General features: G+C 35.8%; 1 protein-coding gene across 1 annotated transcript in view; it reads left to right on the top strand.

Annotated features, from left to right (window-relative positions):
- DPYD (dihydropyrimidine dehydrogenase) overlaps window positions 1–22,126 on the top strand; it is a 793,614-nt gene that overhangs the window by 445,504 nt on the left and 325,984 nt on the right. The window contains exon 14 of the mRNA XM_024751225.1: window positions 19,356–19,520. Coding sequence (XP_024606993.1) covers window positions 19,356–19,520 — 165 coding nt within the window. The remainder of the gene's footprint in view (window positions 1–19,355; window positions 19,521–22,126) is intronic.

Genomic DNA, 22,126 nt, shown 5'->3' with positions numbered 1-22,126 from the left:
TGAAGTAAGTCAGAAAGAGAAAAACAAATACTGTATGCTAACACATATATATATGGAATCTAAAATAAAAAAAGGTCCTGAAGAACCTAGGGGCAGGACAGGAATAAAGATGCAGACGTAGAGAATGGACTTGAGGACACAGGGAGTGGGAAGGGTAAGCTGGGATGAAGTGAGAGAGTGGCATGGACATATATGCACTACCAAATGTAAAATAAATAGCTAGTGGGAAGCAGCCGCATAGCACAGGGAGATCAGCTCGGTGGTTTGTGACCACCTAGAGGGGTGGGATAGGGAGGGTGGGAGGGAGACGCAAGAGGGAGGAGATATGGGGATAACATGTATATGTATATGTATATGTATATGTATATGTATAACATATATATGTATAACATGTATATGTATATATATAGCTGATTCACTTTGTTATAAAGCAGAAACTGACACATCATTGTAAAGCAATTATACTCCAATAAAGATGTTAAAAAAAATAAAGTAGAATATATTTGCAGAGGTAAAGAAATGCCTGCTTAGTAGCTCCCACTCTGATCACAACACAGCAGACACTTGGTTGGCCCCAACTAAATCCTTCACTAGTGTTCATAAATGGGGATTTTTCTTTACAATCTGATCTCAATTTTATTACTCTACCTCCGGTGCTGAAACATTTCATTTTCTTTCTTCATGTTCAGTATTATGTTTTATACCTAAACTCTGCTAAAGAAGACATATGGCTTCCACTAGAGAATGGACTTGAGGGCATGGGGAGGGGGAAGGGTAAGCTGGGACGAAGTGAGAGAGTGGCATGGACATATATGCACTACCAAATGTAAAATAAATAGCTAGTGGGAAGCAGCCGCATAGCACAGGGAGATCAGCTCGGTGGTTTGTGACCACCTAGAGGGGTGGGATAGGGAGGGTGGGAGGGAGACGCAAGAGGGAGGAGATATGGGGATAACATGTATATGTATATGTATATGTATATGTATATGTATAACATATATATGTATAACATGTATATGTATATATATAGCTGATTCACTTTGTTATAAAGCAGAAACTGACACATCATTGTAAAGCAATTATACTCCAATAAAGATGTTAAAAAAAAAAAAAAGGGGGTATGTATGACCTAGATCTTTGCCACATTGTAGCACTCAGAATCTCCAGCTTAAATTCTTTCCCTTTACCAGGACAAGCAGTGTGGCATGTTATCAGGAGAACTAATTCAGAAATCTTATAGTCCTTTTGTGGATCCAATTGTGTCAGGTAATATGTGCAGCTTCAGTAAATTAGCAGAAGCCCTCCTGAAGACCAGAGTTCTCCCAGTATCTTTGTGGAGGTGTACTACTCTGAGCGATGCACAACCTCCCCAATACCCAATATCAATTCACCAAAATAAGGTTGACATCAATATTATATCATATATATTGGAACTAGAGGGAGAGTAAAGAATGTTAATGCACAGAAGACCATTGAACTATAATAAATGTTTATATTTTATCACATACTGTTCCAAGTACTTTACATGTACCTTGTTTTACCTTATCCAAGATAACTTTTTGAAATGTTATCTTTAACTGTCTTCATGTTACCCATGAGGAAAGTGAAGTAGAAAGAGGTTGTAACTTGTCTAGGTGCCACAGCTAGTATGATGAAAGAATTAGGATGTGAACTAGGTAGTTTGACTTTATTCTTTTTAACCAATACACCATACTGCCTCTTTGTATTAAAAAAAAAAAAAAAGCCTCTGAAAATGCCAGGGGAATGGGTGCAGTAGGTTTATGGTAATCAGTATTGACCTGTGTCTCTTAATCTGGTCTCTTAGTTCATTGGAGTAATTTCTTCTAATTCCCCTCAATACCATCAGCACATTTAATAAATATGATCTCTCTATATCTGTATTCAGGTCTTTATATGGCTACCATCAGTTATTTATAAAAATGATGAACATGACTTGGCTGAAAATGGAGCCCTTTTGTTCAATATTAGAAATCCTTTTCCATGTGAATAAGCAATTATTTAAGTTTTTTTTTTTTTTTTTTTCCTAGCTCATATCCTTCATCTTATCTAAGGGAACAATCAGATACCTTACTTTCTCTGGTTCAGGTACTTGGGATCTTCCACATTTGTCTATATATTAGATTTGTAACCATTTCAAAAAAGAAATAAGATTATTTTGAAATTACTCCCATTAGAAAATTGATCCAAGACATTGCAATCCAATTATAAGATCATTATATGGTGCTGTGGTTAGTATCTACAGTCTAAGTTGTGAACTGTTAGTAGAACTTAATTTTGTTATAGAAGCAGAAATTTATCAATATGTTAATGAATGAAATTCAACATTCTCTTGTTTATAACTAGTATTAATTAAACTGTGTTGCCTGTAACTACTGTTTTACTTTTGCTACCGGAAAATCAGAAATAATAATACTATTTTTAAAAAAATCAAACACAACCAAAAAAGTTTGTGAGGAAATAGTGGCATTTTATTTGTGTCCTTTGTCTTTGCGATTGGAACTTCCCCTTAGGGCTATTTTGTCACACAAATTGTACATCTGTAGGCCTGCAGTATATAAATTACTCATTCTTTAGCCTTTGGTAATCAGAACCATGAGGTTTTATTATGTTTATATATATCAGATAAAAGGCTTCTGGAGATCTATGATGTTTGTGTAACCCTCACCTAAATTTGAAAATAATTATATGTAGTGCTATGAAACATTACAGATGTTAGCAGTGCATTTTGTTCCTAATGAGGTTGATATATTAAAAGGCCGTTCCTTTGTATCATTTTTGCAAGGACAAGTCCAACTAGTAAACATTGGTGCTGACTCTCCACAGAGGGCCGTAAGGACCATGGAGCCAGCTCTGACTAATCTTGGAGTTTCCTGAAAACTTGTCAGAGTGGCCATTTAAAAAAATATTTTGGAAAGTATTCCTCTATACATTTATATTTTGGAATCAGTTATATATTGACCAGCTGTATTTCGTATTGCTGCTTACTGTCAAGCAGCTTAAATGTCTTAAGCCTACTAAACCTTAAGAAACAGGATCATCTTTATCTAATTATTTGTGTTTCACCCTGTAAAGCTTTGTAGGAAAATCAAAATGGTGCTTTCCCTCATCCCCATCCTTTGCTTTGCTCTTTAATCTGACCCTTTACACTTAGGACAAGGGGTCTGGAAACTATGGCCCACTGGCCAAATCTGGCTTTCTGCCTGTTTTTATACAGCCCATGAACTGAGAATGATTTTTACATTTTTAAATGTTTGGGGGGAAAAAAAATCAAAGGAAGAATAATATTGTAAGTAGTGAAAATTATATGAAATGTATGTAAGTAGCAGCAAGAAATGAAATTCAGTGTCCATAAATATATTTTCATCGGAACACAGATTGCTTTGTCATTGCATTTTGTCTATGACTGCTTTCATATGACAATGGCAGAATTGAGTAGTTGTGACAGAGATCACATTGCCCACAAAGCCTAAAATATTTATTACATGGCTCTTTAAAATAGAAGTTTACCGACCTCTGCTCTGGACAATCTTCCTGTCCTTTGTAAGATTTTAAGCTTTCTCTCTGGACAGATTTTTCTTCTTTCTGTACTCCAGAGAGATATTTTTCAGTGCTCTCCTGTCCACTGTGAGCTCAAACATCCCTAAAGCATTGGGATATAGTAAGAAAGTAGGAACATATTTTATTTTTGCAAATTATTTATTTGGAGATGACTGGTCAAATGTTTGCTCTTACTGATATGTATAAGATAAAAAATTTTAAAGACCACTGCCATATATGTATATCATAATCTGTTTTCTATAAAATATTAAAGTATGCAGGGTATTAATTGACAATATGTGAGAAAAAGTTTCAGAGTCCTGTGGGTTTGTGAGATAATGGATTATGGAAAGGTTGACAAATAGGTTTAGTACTGGATATCTTATGGCCTTTCATATGCTTAGGGTGCATTATTAATCACCAAGAGGAGCTATAACTTTGATGTTTTCCCAAGATGGTATGGTCAAAGAACTTCCCATCCATACCCAAATATCCCAGCAAGCACCCTTGGGAAATGTTTCATTTCATAGGACATTTAAGAGCATTAAATTTTATTGTATATGTGAAAGCACCGAAGATATTGTAGAGCACTATACAAATATGAGGTATCGTTTGGAGGGGCTTTTACCAGTCTTGGCACCTGGACAAGCATTTAAGTGACTGAATTAATTGCTACTTAAAATGTATTCATTGTTATTATTATAGTTATTTAATTAATTAATTTTGAATATACTTAAAGTCAGAACATGATTACAGCCCAAAAGAAAACTGAGCCCTGGATTGTTCCTTCTAACCATCTAATGATCTCTAAGGCTACTTCAGCAAGCTAGTGGTAGACTCTCAAATTAGTATTTTGGTCAGTGATGGAAGATTTTGATTATAACGTCTCTACCAGGAATCAGTTTATTTTTAGGACAACCTGTAAGAATATTTTGTGGTTATATCCAGCATTTGCATCTGCCCACCACTTTGCTGTTATGATTTTGATTGTACCATTTTCAGAAATAACTATTATGATTAAAGTAATTCATTAAGTAATTTAAATGGTGAAATTCTACAGTTCATGCTGTCTTCTGAAGGATGAGTGTACAAGAAAGTATATTATCTCAGAATACTAGGTTTGAACCGACTGACAAAACCATTTCTAGGGGAAGAAAAAGTTTTCCTGAACCCTTGTAGGGTCCCTGGCTGGGTCCCTGGCTGGGTTCTGAAAGTTAAACTGATAAAGACAGATTAAGAGACGAAAAGCATACACATTTTGTTGAGTTTTTACATGTACACAGAATACTTCACAAGAGAATGAAGACCCAAAGAAGTGGCGAGAGCAGGAAGATTTAATACGTTTTAGACAAAGAAACAATATATTTATGAAGAATGGACAAGACAAAGCAGTTTGGACTAGGGGGTAGTAAGTGGTGAAGAAATAACTAGGAAGTTATGGGTGAGTTTAACAAGGTTTGTTTGTACAGATTTCTTGGCCCCCAATTCCCCATCTCTGGTATAAGAATGTCTCCCTCCTCCAGGTACAGGAAGGGTACTTTTCACATGAAAGTTGTATAACATGTTTCAGGAGAAAAGGGTGAGAGGAATGAGGTCAGCGTGACCTTTCTGCTTCTGCCATTTTAAACAATTTCTTCAACTTAAGGTGTTAAATACGCCAACGTGCCATATTTTGGGGCAGCATGTCCCTGAAACCCATCAAAGCAAAGACTTTGCCATTCAATTTTCTTTTTTACAATAATGCCTAAAAAGTGGTCCTGATAATTAAAATAGAATGCTACTATGAATAACACATTCTGAATTTCAGAATTCTCAGTTTCTTTGTTTGCTTGGTTATTTGTTCTTGTTTTATTTTATTCTAATTTGTAAAGCCTTTCCCTATGAAGCCGTATCGACCACCTTTTAAGTGTAACATGAATGATTATTACTTATGAAACTGAAAAAAAAAAAACAACTTGAAAAAACTAGAGGACACAGGAAGTTTTTCAAATGTCCTTCAGTTTACTTGTTTGCATTTCCTCAGAAGAGACTGGTACAAAGCAGTTTGGAGTTTATAATAGCTGTGAAAGCATTTATTGTTCCAAGGCTAATTTTAACCTGTGATAAAGATTGCTTTTTGTATTCAATTGAATGTGATATCCAGTAATTGTTTGTCAAGGCTAAGTGCTGTAGGACGTAATACATTTTTTTACATTGTGTTTTATAATTATAATGCAAGCATCTTTACGGCCTAATATATGAAAGAATGTTATTGAGTTGGGATGTTAGAATTATGAAAAATAGACTTTAAACTTTATTATTTCAATTATTAAATCTCATGGCTGCTTAACTTACATTTAGGGGAGTTTGACTTTGTATATTTGCTCAGATGAATGATTTTTTGTTAGCTGATTGGTTTCACAGATTCTTGGCAGGAATAAACTTCTTTTTTTCTCCCTCATACTGCATCTTCTTATTTTAGTCAGTAGAATATTGCTGGGGAGGATTCCCTAAGATAGCCACAGCATGTGGTTTTAATATGAGTTTGAGATTATCCCAAAATCATAAATTTGTGTCATGGATGGAAGATGTTCAGATAGTAACATTTCTAATCTGAAAGATTTGCATGTTGAATGTTTTATAGTTTTATGGATAAATGATGTTTTGCTATCCTAATCAGTGGTGGCTGAAACTGATGGTAGGGATCATGTCATACAACCTCATTATTTTCTTAGAGGGACACTAGAACCAGTATTCTCTAAAATATACAGGGCTCTATATCAACAGAGGTGTTAAGGTTGAGGAAGAACACACCAATCTTAGAGTTTTAGATGGCTTACTCTAGAATACTTCCACCATCAGGTCTGCATCCTATCAGTTTTTCTTTTTCCTGCTTGATATATTTTTTTGTTTTACTTTTTTTAAAGCCATGAAACATAGCATGCATACCAAAAAAGTATGTGTAATTTAGATATATAGTTTAAGTAATAATAAAATGAGTTTATTATTTCTCATTTCACAAGTTAAGATGTAGAATATAAGACATTTCTGTACCTTTGACTCTATGCACCCCTCCTCAGTTGCATTCCTTTCTCTTTCCTCTAGAGGTAGTAACTTAGATTTTGGGATAATCACTTTCTTACTTTTGTTTATGTTTTGCCACATATGAATCCCCAAATAGTATATTTAGTTTTGCCTGTTTTAATACTTTATATAAGTATGACCACACAGTTTATATTGTTATGCTTTTCACTTATTGTTTAATCTTCTGTTTTTCGCATTTATTTTAGTTGAATTAGCATTAGTTCATTCATTGTCACTGCCATATACTATTTGCTCATCATTCCTTTTATTTGAAAATGTCTTTATTTTATCCTCATTCGTTTTTTTTATGTTTTATTTATTTATTTATTTATTTTTAATTTGGGATCCTCATTGTGGTGGCTTCTCTTGTTGCAGATCACGGGCTCTAGGCACGCAGGCTTCGGTAGTTGCAGCATGCGGGCACAGTAGTTGTGGCACGTGGGCCCTAGAGTGTGTGGGCTTCAGTAGTTGTGGCACATGAGCTCAGTAGTTGTGCCTCATGGGCTCTAGAGTGCAGGCTCAGTAGTTGTGATGCACGGGCTTAGTTGCTCCGCGGCATGTGGGATCTTCCCGAACAGGGATCGACCCGTGTCCCCTGCATTGGCAGGGGGATTCTTAACCACTGCGCCACCAGGGAAGTCCCTATCCTCATTTTTGAGTTATAATTTTGAAGGTATACAGTTATTCTCAGTCAACATTTCTTCTTTAAAGAAAATAGATTACTCTCTTCTGACTTCCACTGGCACTGTCAAGAAGTTCACTATCAATCTGCTTTTCCTTGTAGGTAGTCTTTTTAACTTTGGTTCCTTTTTAAGTCTTCTCTTTGCTTTTAGTGCTTTATTTACTACAAGGTACTAATTTTATTTATTTATTTATGAAGTAAAATTGACTTACAATATTATATTAGTTACAGGTGTACTGTGTACTGATTCAATATTTTTATATGTTATGGAATGATCATCGTGATAAATCTAGTTACCCTATGTCACCATACAAAGTTATATTATTGACTATATCCCCTATGCTGTACATTACATATCTGTGTCTTATCTATTTTATGACTGAAAATTTGTACCTCTTAATCCCCTTCCCCTATTTTGCCCATCTCCCTATAGCCCTTGCCTCTGGCAACCACCAGTCTGTTCTCTGTATCTGTGAGTCTGTTTCTTTTGTGTTGTTTGTTGTTTTTTAGATTTGACAAGTAAATGAAGTCATGCAGTATTTCTCTTTCTCTGTATGACATTTCACTTAGTATAGTGCCCTCTAGGTGCATCCATCTTGTTGCAAATGGCAAATTCATTCTTTTTTATGGCTGAGTAATTTTCATTGTATATACATGTCATGTCTTCTTTATCTATTCCTCCATCAGTGGATACTTAGGTTGCTTCCATAACTTTGCTATTGCAAATAAAGCTGCAGTGAACAGTGGGCTACATATATCTTTTTGAATTAGTGTTTTTGTTTTCTTTGGTTAAATATCCAGAAATTGCTGGGTCATATGATAGTTCTATTTTTAATTTTATGAGGAACTTATATATTGTTTTGTGGTTGTACCAATCTACATTTCCACCAACAGTGCATGAGCGTTCCCTTTTCTTCACATCTTCAACAATGCTTGTTATTATTGTCTTTTTGATAATAATCATTCTGACAGGTATGGGATGATATGCCATTGTGGTTTTGATTTGCATTTCTCTGATGATTAGTGATGTTGAGCATCTTTTCATGTGTCTGTTGGCCATCCATACACCTTCTTTGGAACGTGTCTTTTCAAATCCTCTGCCTGTTTTTTAATCAGGTTTGTTTTTTGTAATTGAATTGTATGAGTTCTTTATGTATTTTGGATATTAATCTCTTATTGGATGGGTCATTTGCAAATGTCTTCTCCCATTCAGTAGACTGCTTTTTGTTTTCTTGATGGTTTCTTTCACTGTGCAAAACTTTTTAGTTTGATGTAGTCCCATTTGTTTATTTTTACTTTTGTTGCCCTTCCCTGAGGAGACAGATCCAGAAAAATATTGCTAAGACCAGTGTCAAAGAGCTTATTGCGTATGTTTTCTTCTAGAAGTTTAATGGTTTCAGATCTTATTTAAGTCTTTAATCCATTTTGAGTCTATTTTTTATATGGTATAAGATAAGTCTAGTGTCACTATTTTGCATGCAGTTGTCCAGTTTTCCCAACATCATTTATTGAAGGGACTGTCTTTTCCCCATTGTATATTCTTGCCTTCTTTGTTGTAGGTTAATTGACCATGTAGGTGTGGGTTTATTTCTGGGCTCTCTATTCTTTTCCAGTGATCTAATGTGTTTTCCTTGAGTTTTTTGGTGTCCCTGGATCTGAAGACTGACATCTTTCATTAATTCTATTAAATCTCTGACAATATATATTGAAATACTTTCTCTTCTGATTGTCCCCATTATCTTCTTGTGAACTCCAGTTAGGTTTCTCCTTTAATTCTCAATCTGTGTTTCATGTCTCTTTACCTCCATCTCATTTGTCTGTGCTACCTTTCAGGTAATTTTCCCAGATATATCATCAGATTGACTACTTCTCTTCATCTATGTCTAATCTCTTATTTACCCCAAACTATTAAGGTTCTTTTTTTTCCCAATTATTACTTTTTTATCTCTAGAAATTCTTTTTTTTTATATTTAAAATTTTTATGGTAAGTTTTGAATTTCTTATTCTTTGATTATACATTCAAGCCTCTCTTTTATTTTTCAAACGTACTAAAGTTTTACATTCCATATTTGAAAATCTCAGTATCTGTGGGGGATTTTTATTTTGCTTTGTTTTGTAGATTTGATTTTATAGCTTTTTCTTCCTACTGACTTTCATTTATGATGCCTTTTTTCCCCTCATTTGATTAGTAGAAATCTATTGTGAACTCACATCCCTGGGGTAAAATTTCCTCCAGAGAGATTTTGACACTGCTTCTATTAATTATCTGAAGACACTATGGCCAAGAGCCTTTTTTTTTTTTTTTTTTTTCCGGTACGCAAGCCTCTCACTGTTGTGGCCTCTCCCGCTGTGGAGCACAGGCTCCGGATGCGCAGGCTCAGCAGCCATGGCTCATGGGCCTAGCCGTTCCGCGGCACGTGGAATCGTCCTGGACGGGGGCACGATCCCGTGTCGCCTGCATCGGCAGGTGGACTCTCAACCACTGCGCCACCGGGGAAGCCCCAAGAGCCATTTTTAAACCAAATTTTCAACTTGTGGTTTTGGGGCCCACACAAGTTTGTATTCTTAGGAGAGAGATTTTTTTTTTTTTCATCCAATATTTAGGCTCAAATGGACACATACCCCATCATTACTCTGTAGTTGTTCTTTAGCTCAGAAAATGAGAGCATAACTTTTTGTCGGTGCTACCGTTATTTGGAGGCTTCTTGTCACACGACCACCATGCTTGTGCCCTGACTATGTGGCTCTCTCAGATGTTTCTAAGCCATTAGAACTCAGGCTGTAGGCCACCTGGGACTGGCAGAAACCTTGAGGGTAAATATCACTCTACAACTGGTTTGCCTTGGGGATCTCTGCTTGGTTGTCATTTCTGATCTCTGAGAAATTTCCTTATTTTGACACAGGTACGGTTGTGCATCTTTTGCTTTTGCTTTTTCATATCCTGCCAGGTATTTTTTAATGCGCTATATTGTGAGGGCTTTCTCTTAATATCTTATTAATCATAATGCAAAAATGGAGAACTCCTGTCTGATTCTTTTAGATGTCCCCTTCCTTAAATAATAGCCATTTCATTTACAGTGGCTTCTCAAGTAAGACCACAGCATTTATACAAGTTTTATAAAAAGTTTTTTTTTTTAACATTTATCATTTTCAATGAAAACCCTGCCCTAATACTTGAAGATGTTTAATAATTATTAGAACTGACTCATGCTTATACCTTCACAGCTGCTGTTTTGGGCCCTAAAAGATTTCCTCAAAGCATATCACATGATCATCTTATGAGCAGGCCAGCAGAAATTTCTAAGTTAATTACAGTTTGGCAGAGTATATCCAAAACCTCTTATCTGAACAGTGAACCCAATAATTTAATCAGTCTGTCTGCTGATTAATCACGTTCTAATCCATCTGATATCAGCACTGAAAAAGCTCTTCATCTGTTTCTTGTAAGACTTATCTCTGTGAATGCACAGCTGCTGTGAGCTATTGGTATTAATAACTTGAATAAGAGACAGAACACAATGGATTCTCAAAGCCTGCAGAAAGAAGTTTGACCTCTTTAAAACAGTCATTCAAGACTCTCTAATTTGACCTAACTCTATGCACTCTCCCCATCCTAATTTCCTGTCGAGTTCCCAGCTTCAGCCCATGCACAGTTGCCTGAACTTTCACTTCTACTTTGTCTCTAAAGTTGGTGAATTGATGAATGAATAAATATCTATTTATCAAATACCACATGTCAGCCATGTGCTCTATTATGTCATGTAATATCCTACAACCTCTCTGTGATATAGTGAAGCCATTTTGATAGATGAAAAAGTCAAAGAGCAAATCAAATTACACTTTAGTGTCCTGTGTGCAAAGTTATAAACTCCTTGAAAAGGGGCAAGAGGAAAGACAAAAGGCTACAAATCTGTGACCCAGAATTTTACCAGTCAGACATGAATAAAATTCAAAAATTAAATCTCCATATTTGTGCAGTGTGAGAAACCATATCTTCTAGATGTCTGACACTATCCAGGAGGAGGAAGACATTTGGCCCCAGGTGTGCACTAAGAGCGTGTGAGTAAAATTCCTTCCTCGACATAGACATTCAGTCTATTTAGTTTCTGTTCATCATTTCCTTTTTAAGCCTAATCAGGTTCTAAATTGTTTCCCTAATTATTCTGCTGCACAATGTGCTGTTGTTTGTTTGATTTTCCTCTTGCTCCCTCCACTGTCTTCCCTTCCTTACATAGGGTAGCCATTGGTCGGTTCTGTCCAGCCCAAGATTGAGATTAAGTGCACCCCACGCCATTTGTGTTGACAGTCGTCAGCACACCAGCACACTGGAAATACAGAATTCCCAATGTGTTCTAAAACATGAGAAGGTTTCAAAAGGTTCTTAGGACTTTGATCTTACAAAGTTTGGGGCCACAGGAATAGGAAATGGATTATCAAGGTTGATTCAAGACTATGGAAAGTTTAATTTCACTAAATGATAATAATTTTGTCTTTTTGCAGCCATTTTCCAAGTTAATGACACTTTATGAATGGCCATATCGTAATTTCTTCTTTCTAAGGTGAACCTGCATAGACTAGTCCTGGGTAGAACACTTGTTTAATAAGACTACTTGTTCAGCTCTCAGTTACTACATCTTTGTTTACATGAGCATCTGTGTGAATCCTGCTTAATTCTACCCTGCTAGATACAGTTAATTAGACAAACGGTGACTATCAAACCCAAGTTAAGCATGTCAGAGTCTCTGCCACAGGGGTTGGTGGGCCTGAGAGATTACAAGTTTTGGGGAGAGACTACACATCTTGTAACTTGGGACCTGTCACAGGCCTGTGTTCTATCATAAGAACTGAGACAGAGGAAGCCCTCTGTAGAAAGAGAAAAGAATGAAGAGATATGCAAATAGAAGCAGAGAAAAGAGACAGAGAAACATTCCTAACATTCTGGCATTATGTAATACATTTCTTTTCCTTAAAGCTCATATGCCACATCCCACTTTTAAAATTTAAGTTGTTCAAGTTGATTTATTTTTCTTGCAACTAAAATTAGTACTAATTATTATCATATACATCAAATGTTAAATCACTAATAATTTTATTACTCATATCACATAAATACATCTAGATTCTAGTCTCATCTCTAATGCTCACTAGAGCTGTGCAACAGTGGACAAGTCACTTTAATTTCTCTGAGACCTGGTTGTAGCATTAACTGCATGATGACAGAGTTGTGAAGATCAAATACATGATCTATGTGGAGGATCTGTGCTATACAAATCTAAATTACTATTGTTTCTGCATTTTCAACACCACTGTTTCTCTGATAAATTATTTTGTATTTGTAGGATAATGTTGTTAATCTTATTTACTGTGTTTTCCATGTGGATAGACAGATTTAAAGTTCCTGATGACAAATGGGTAAATTTTGTCACTAATTTAGGTTTTGTTTTGGGGTTTTTTTATGGTACGCGGGCCTTTCACTGTTGTGGCCTCTCCCGTTGTGGAGCACAGGCTCCGGATGTGCAGGCTCAGCAGCCATGGCTCATGGGCCCAGCCTCTCCGCGGCATGTGGGATCCTCCCGGACCGGGGCACGAGCCCGTGTCCCCTGCATCGGCAGGCGGACTCTCAACCACTACACCACCAGGGAGGCCCTAATTTAGGTTTTTGAGCAGTATCATTGTATAAGATACTAAGGTGGAAAATTGATGTATTAAGAACAGATTCTCCTCCTACCCATGTCACCCCTCCAAAACAACCAAGTGGAAATTATTCTGACCGTTATAAAATTTATTTTATGGAGTAATCAAATATTAATATACTTAGTTCATGAAGAAAATAAAGTGTTAGAGGGTTCTTTCATAACAGTGGAGTTGCACTAGAAACTGGGCCACTGTTGAATTTTATTTTACTTTTTGCTATTACCAGGGTAACAGTATGCCAGATTTATAATGATGGAATCATATTATGTAACAGGATATTTGTTGTTAGATTTATCTGTAAAGTGAGTCTACTCTTTTATGGAATAATGAATACTTAAATCCCACTTATATAGAAGATGATATATTTTAGAGGACGATCTTTCCTGCAGTGCATTACATTTTTGAAATTCTAGTTATTAAAACCAAATAATTAAAAGAATTTTGGATAAAAAACAACCAATTCACAGCAGAATCTTGGAAATTAAAAAAGAACAAATATCCCTAAGATTTAAGATACAGGTTTTCAGGTAAACCAACAAACCTTTAGCGATAGCTTATAATAGTATTCACTATGCTAGCACAAAGCTCATTAAACAGATTTCTCATTCTACCATGTGTTTCTACAGTTCAGGAATAAAGCTTCTTTGAAACTGCATATCACTAATACTTTTAGAAAGCCTTTGTTGCCCCTCATCTCCAGTTTCTCCCCCAGCATCTATCTACTCCAAAAAGTAACAAAAGTAATTGTTTTAAATTATTCTCTTACTTATTTTTAATTTCATCACAGAAAAATGTTTTAGGTATCATATTCTTTATTTTTTTACATCTTGCTCTTTTCACTCAACAACATATTTTTAAAATTCATCTGTTGTAGTATAGTAGCTGTGGTTCACTGTGCAAATTTTATTTTTCATTTTCAGCTACCATTTTTAGACCCCAATTCTTTTCCTAGTTTCTTACCAAGTCATCTCTGCAAAGTTTCCTTTTCCTATTCATTGAGCCCATTGTGACTATCTTACTCCAGCAGTAACCATGGAAACAGCATGGGTTTTTTTTTAGGATAAGAGAGGTCAAGTAAATGAACTTAAACAAATATAATCAGCCTATTTACCATTTCAGTCTCTTTACTAGTGCTGAAAAATCACTATCATCACTTCAAATGTTAAGAGGTCACTAGCACTCCATTTTATAATGGTAATTACAGAATCACATAAAGCAGTGATATCACCTAATGATTTCTTATAAATAAACATCAATTTTTTTAATGTCTGAATATTGCTAATGTACTGAACACTAGAACTATGGTGATTCATCTTCTTTGTTATAGAGAATAAACTCTTATCTCTTCTAACTATTCTTGAATATGTTTATTTTGTTATATTAACTCCCTAAAGCAATGCTAATATGATTTAGCTGTTAAATATTAAAGCAAAATATCTATCTTGTAAAATCATACTCAGATTCTAGTATTCCCAGGTCAAATGCTTTAGTAAGTTATTGCCCAATTATTGAAGCTCTAACTTTAATCAGATAACCAAGGATAATTTGTTATATCCAAGTTTTCATCCATCTTTCACTTAATTTAAAAAGTCTAAGTCTCAAGTCAGTGGAGAAGGTTTTTGACAAAGTAGTGGTAAATATGACTGAATTTGGGAAACAAAACCTAGAATAAAATTTATATTATTGATTTATCACTGGATGACCATATTGGAATTTTGGCACTTTAGTTGAATTTGGAATATGCTGAATTTTTTAATTGCTGTGATGGTAACAATTGACTCATGGATAGTTGACAAGCTATACACAATAGGTGGCTGTAATCTGGGCCATTATTAAGGAACTTTTTCTTTGCTTGAGTTAAGGAGAGAGAAAACTGACCTGTATAGAGACACACTACCTGTCATAAATCAACATAAATGAGTAAACAATCCCTGTCATACAATAGATAAAACTTCCCTTTGATTTGCCTTGTACTTCCTGTTGGATCTTGGTTAAAGAAATCATTGATAATCCTCCCACAGTATATTTACAGTTTATTATTGGATTATAGAAGAGGAAATAAAACAATCCCAACATTAACAATAAATTCAACTCACAATACACAAAATCTCTAGTGGAAGAATTTGAGGTTTTAAGGTATCACTGAGGGAGGACATTTGAAGAAAGAAGCATTGACTTGACTGTCCTCCAATTAAATGTTGTCATCTTATTGACCCTTTTGGCTGTTGTGAGCTCTTGGACAAATTGTTATTAGGAGGAATACTGTAAAATAGCATATGGCTTAAAATTCCTGGACTATTGAGATTTTCCTTATTCAGTATAGCTGTGATTCTTCCACTCATCTTTTTTGTTTTATGATATTAAAAAGATATCTACACATTCTATGAAGATATGGGCACAGCCTAGGGCACAGATACAAGAGGCAACTATAGTTGGTTAAGGTCCTGATAGGAAGAAATCATCTTATCAGGACTTTAGCCTAAGAAATCTCTTAACCCAGGAAGTCCTCTAGGTGGCCATCGACCAGGTTAGGAATTCTTATCCACTTGAACTGGAAAAGCATAAGAGTTGGTTTATATCTGAATGGGGCCATTCTATTTGGATCCTAGAGATCAGATAAATCCAGCAACTTAGGGTCAACAGTCAGAAAGGTCTTAGAAGCTACAGGGTGATCAAGTTCAAATATGCTTTCTGTCATCAAAGATCTACAGTAGGCTAGGATGGGGAGAAGTGGAGTAATGGGCAATCTGCATCACTGCATGCTGGTATTGGGATCTAGCCATAGTGTGGGGTGGGGGACTGTATTCAAAGAAGGGGTCCCTGAGGGATCAGGGGAAGCAAGTGAATGGTCTAGTAGGAAAGGATTTAAGCAAAGAACGAGTTCCTAAAATTTGACTATAAGCCCAAACTCATTTGTTTGTTCAGCAACAGAATGAGGCCAGCAACAAATACCTTATAGTTCCTGCCTCAGGACAAGACCTATTCTAGTGCCTAGGGTTCTAGTTTAGGTTCCTTCATAAAACATTATTTGAAACAACAAGGACCTACTGTATAGCCCAGGGAAGTATATTCAGTATCTTGCAATAACCTATGATGGAAAAGAATCTGGAAAAGTATATATACATATATATGTATATGTGTGTATATATATGTATATATGTATATGTATATATATATGTATATGTATATATCTGAATCACTTAGCTCTACACCCAAAACTAACACAACATTGTAAATCAACTGTACTTCAATTAAAAAAAAAAGAAAGAAAAATACATTATATGAGCACTTACTAAAGGCCAGGCTAGAAGATGGACATGTAATAGTAAACAAGATATAGTTCCTCCTCTTCAAAAGTTTACACTCTACTGAAAAGTACTGACAAGAATATAGACAATCAACGATACAGAGTGTAAAGAGTACCAAGTGGGGAATGGTACTTTTTTTTTTTTTTTTGCGCTACTCGGACCTCTCACTGTTGTGGCCTCTCCCATTGCGGAGCACAGGCTCCGGACGCGCAGGCTCAGTGGCCATGGCTCACGAGGCCAACTGCTCCGCGGCATGTGGGATCTTCCCGGACCGGGGCACGAACCCATGTCCACTGCGTCGGCAGGCGGACTCTCAACCACTGCGCCACCAGGGAAGCCCCGGGAATGGTACTCTTGGTACCATTGTTATTGTTATGATGGTGTGAGTCAGAGCAGCTTAAGACTTGATGGTGCTGGAGAGATCAGAAAAGATTCCTAAATAGACTGAAGTCTAAGCTAAGACCTGAAGAATGGGCAGGAGCAGGGAGTCTAACACACGAGTCAGTTTTGTTGAATAAGCAGGAAGTGCCACTTCCAATGTAGGGGTTCAGAATTAGCATCCCCAAAATGTGTCACTTTGGCATGAAGGTTACTTTGAGATAAAGGCAGTCAAGATCCTGCAGGTTCAAGAGAAACTACTGCCCCTCCTTTAAGTACCTAGAAGAGTTTAAATTTGGGATTTTTCCCAGAAAAGAGTTATTTACCTAAGTGTCTCCATCTATTCAACAGGGCAAACATCTAGTTACCAAACATCTTCTTATTGTCCTATAATGACCCTTCTGTTCTTGGAAGCCCCAGATCCCTATCTCTTTCCTTAGCTCAGGATGGCATTTATACTTCATGTAACCTTTCTGTCTCTGAACCTCTCATGTATGTGGGGACTCTGACCCTCTCATGTATGTAGGATTCCTGTACATATGAAGTTAAATTCCATTTCTCCTGTTTATCTCATGTCAATTTAGTTCTTAGACCAGCCTGAAGAACCTAGAAGGGTGGGGGAAAGTTTTCTTCCTCCTCAACACAGGTCAATAAATTACAAAATGGTCATTTAAAACAGGTGCCCTTTCATTTGTGGAACTATCCATTGCCAGGGCGCATGACTTCTTGGTAAACTGAATATGGACTCTCTCCACCTCCTTGGTCCAATTCTCCTGTGCAGAGCACAGACTGTGACCTAGACTGGACTTATCTAGGTGAAGAAAATTTGGAGTAGAGGGGATAGCAGAGGAAAGGAGGAACTCAAGGCTTAAATGTATGGCTCTTGAAAATTGAAACCTAGGAGAAAATCAGCCTAATTTGAATGAAACATTTCTAGAATTGTTTTCTCAGACCATGACAGCATGAGAGTACCTACCTGGCTGAGCTGCACAGAAGCCACCAGCAGGTACGCAGAGCACACATTTAAGCATTTGCCAAGATAGAAAGTGGACCCACTAGGCTTGAGCTTCCTGGGGTGACTCTACTTGTCATTTTACCCATTAAGATCCTGTAACATGGTTTCACAATAGCAAATCAAAGTAAGGCTGGTGGTACTCCTACGACTACAATAAAATTAGAATGGCTTAATTAGTAAAGCATTAACTGGCAGGATTCCTATAAGTAAAAATGTACATATTTAAGGTGGCTTATTGTAACATTTATAACATTTATTTTATAATATACTAATTCGTATGTAAAAGTGAATGTAAATTGCCAGAAATTAACATGCAATGTGAAGAAAAGTCCTTTTATCCTCTGCAACTGTAGCATTTGGCAGATTCAGGAATAAATAATCTTTTGTGGCAAGGGTATGCCTTATCAAACATATGCAGATCAGCACTAATTAATGCTAATTAAGGTTTCCTGTCTATCTAGTTGGAAAAACGTCCAAATGTTATGAAATCCAGTTAGTATGCCTATTACACTAATTGTTTTATATGGGGTGGTTCTTAATTAAAATATGTAAATTGACCTTAATTGCTATATACTAATGGGGGTTCATGTTATCTCACTAAAAGTGACAAGATGGTGAGGAGGGGTACTTAAAGGAATAATTCTGATAGCTCCTTAACTAAATGACCTTTACTCAAAATTAATTTTAATTGGAAGCTGGCTAAAGAAAATTTTTTTGTCTTTGTTTCTTTTTAGTTTTTAGCAATGTAAGAATGTTACTCTTCTTTGTTAATACAGTTTTAGAAGCAGTATGGATCGTTAATTACACTTAACAAGCAAGTTAATTTGACTGTTTACTGTTTATAGTTATCAGGAAGTTATTGATATCCTCATTTCAGTCTTAGGAAAAATTAGTTCTCATTGAATGTGAATTTATGGTTAGAATCATATAGGTAAGTCAATCTAGTTAGTTTGTTAGAATCTGTGTTAAAGTTTGATGAGCCAATAATGCTAATATGTACTCCTTAGCTGATTTATATTGAAATTACTTTTTAGAAAAAAAATCTTTTTCTTTACAAACATTAACTCTTATTTGAGTTAAAATCTCATTGGAGATGCTTAGATTAAATAGACTGAAATGATTTTCTTACATTTTACTTATCACATTTTTTTTTTTTTGCGGTACCTGGGCCTCTCACTGTTGTGGCCTCTCCCGTTGCGGAGCACAGGCTCCGGACGTGCAGGCTCAGCGGCCATGGCTCACGGGCCTAGCCGCTCCGCGGCATGTGGGATCTTCCCGGACTGGGGCACGAACCCGTGTCCCCTGCATCGGCAGGCGGACTCTCAACCACTGCGCCACCAGGGAAGCCCTGGCATTTTTATTTATTATTTAATTGCAGACAAATTAAAGTGTGTATGCCCAAAACCAGTGTAAATGAATTTACATATTTTTCCACTATGCTAACCTTACAATTATAGGAAGTAATTTAAATAAAGATAACAAATATTTTATTTTACTTTTTCATTTGAAAGTAGTTTATGTTCAACTGTAATTTAAAATATATTAAAAATGTGAGGCAGGACTTAGTAGAATACTGTCATATGGAAATGAGCATAGAATGAAGATAACAGTTTTTCCTTTGTAGAAAGGAGACCCAATATCTTTATTCTTTCAACAGGACATAGTGACAAATGTTTCACCCAGAATCATCCGGGGGACCACCTCCGGCCCCATGTATGGCCCTGGACAAAGCTCCTTCCTGAATATTGAGCTCATCAGTGAAAAAACAGCTGCATATTGGTGTCAAAGTGTCACTGAACTAAAAGCTGACTTTCCAGACAATGTAAGTGTGATTTAACGTCTAAAACAAAAGAATTGGCATAAGTTGGTGAATGTTTATTTAAACATCCAATTCATAGGCTTATAAATATTAATGTGTATAATATATTTTATTAAAGAATCTGCCAGTTGCTTTGCTGATGCATAGAAAGATAAAAAAAGAAAGAAATGCTCAAGAACTCATAAAAATCTGCACAATGTGAGGCTTTATTATAAATGGGTGCCATGTAGATGGAAGAAGTATCTACATAAGCAGGAGGAAGAGAAATGAAATACTCATTGTATTGAGTTGGTTTTCACTGTATGTGGCTAGTATTTATGAAGGTGATGACCTTAGGAAGAAATTGCAGACTGTAAATCATTTTAAATATAAAGCTGAGGCAGAAGCAGAATTTCTTGTATAGTTTAGATTTTTTCAGTGGGAAATAATTCACCAAACAACTTTATTCTGAATGAGTCAACTATCCTTTATAAAATGTTTTTTTCTTCTAAAGTACTATACACAAATATTACAGTAATATCAGGCTTATGTATGATATTTCATTTTTTCTGGATTTTTATATATTGCCTATAGTTTTTTAGTCCACAGATAGTATTTTCTCTTCAATAATTGGTTAGTGTTGTCTTTAATGTCATTCATTCATTCTCCTCCTCCTCCCCCCAGCCCCCTTCACCATACACACACAAGCACACACACACATTTCTCTCTCTCTCACTGAGCTGGTGGTGAATTGAGGTTGAAGTTTGGGGCGATGTATGTTTGCATTTTAGAAAATATTTCAAAGACAAGTGAGAACACTTCAAGTATTCTAATAATAAATATTTTAAAATCTAATGAAATTTGTGGATGTTTGCCCACAAACTGATAAATCAGGAAATTTTACGAAGGAACTTTAGCTATCACACTATCACCTAGCTCATCAAGTTTCTTTTTCTGTTTTAGAAGGCTCTAATTGTTTCAAAATTCTCTCTTATCTTGAAACAAAATATAATCACAGAAGATACAATTTATCTTCCTCAATTCAACCCTTCAGATGTGAAGGGAACTATAAAGGCCATCTGAAATCTATAGCTTCTGCTCAGGAATTTTTCACTTCCTGAGCTTGATGTTGCAATTATCTGTTTGCACATTATATAATCAACTCTAGTAACAATTTAGTTGGACTATTTGTGTTTAAAAGAATCCACATGTTTTGGGAAGCTTTTCTCAGAATGACAAGGACAAAAAGTGGTCAACCATAGAAATAATTATTAATATATTTTTAAACAATCTACAGTGTTAAGTAATACTATGCTAGGTACTGAACATGCAATAAAATAATAATAAATGGTAATAAGTGTGAGCACTTACATAGTATTCACTCTGTGCTAGGTATGGTTATAAATGCTTTATGTATTTTAACACTCATTTAATTTTTCAACAACTTTATAAGATAGGTAGTATTATTTTCCCCATTTCACAGATGAGGAACTGAGACACACAGAGTTAAGTAGCATGCATGCCCAAGGTTCACAGCTATTATATGGTGAAGCCAGAATTTGAACTTGAAATTTGATTTTACCATCCATGCTCCTGTCTAGTAACAGTGTTCACTAGTGCACCTGCTTATATTGCAATATCATTTCAGTCCCTTAAAGGTTCAGTGTTACTTATATTAATGCAAAATAAGAACAGTATGAAATATTCTTTCAATAGAATTTAGATGAGCCAATGTATCTGAAAAAAATCCCTTTTTCTGGAAAATAACACCTACCAATAACTTGTCTTAAGCTCACCTGATACTTTCTACCCTCTCTTGAGGAGGAATAAGATGTTATAATAATGGCCTCCAAGAAATGACAGTAAGTAGACAAGAAAGTTGAGACAAAACCCTTGCTTTGTGATCCTACAGTCAAGCAGAAAGACTTGAACACATTTAAATGTTCTTTTCAATTTCCCTGGAAATAATTTTCTTCTCCTATAACACTTTTTCTTCTGAGAAAACAATGCAGCTTTTCTTGTTCCTAATTCTTTCACCATTTAGATTATATTCATTATTCTTTTTCTGTATTCTTAGAATTAATTTCTAACATTTTTACTCCCCATATCAAAGATAACATTTTAAATACAATTAAAATGGCATTCCCATTTGAACCCATAGAAATAATATGTGTGCACCTAGATATTGCCATGCTGAGAGTAGAATGTCCCCCACTGTTTTGGAATTACTCTGATGCCAAACCCAATGAGCTGAATGAAAGAAGGTGACCCTTCATTTTCCACGTTTAATTATCACTCTCACTGGAGTTTTCCCACATCATTCTTGAGCGTGTGGCTGCCACCTTTAATGACAGGGATCAGATAATTCAACCTATTATGGCAGCTTCTAAGCAAGGGCTAACTTTTCTGAAAAAGGAATTGTGTGGCGGGGGGCATATAGTTCAGCTAACATCAGCAGCCAGTATCTTTCTTTCCTGAGAAAGTAGGCACCAGTTGACCATGAACTAGAGGAGACAGCTGGAAGAACATGTTGAATATAAAGACATTAAGACCCCCTGAAATATATTGTAAGGGCTTGTTTCTTAACTGTCACAGAATTATACCAAAGCCTACACTTATACCAGATTTCT

This window comes from Neophocaena asiaeorientalis, unplaced genomic scaffold, assembly GCF_003031525.2.
Source record: "Neophocaena asiaeorientalis asiaeorientalis breed wild unplaced genomic scaffold, Neophocaena_asiaeorientalis_V1.1 scaffold147, whole genome shotgun sequence".
Lineage (NCBI taxonomy): Eukaryota > Metazoa > Chordata > Mammalia > Artiodactyla > Phocoenidae > Neophocaena > Neophocaena asiaeorientalis.
This window is presented reverse-complemented; position numbering and strand designations above follow the sequence as displayed.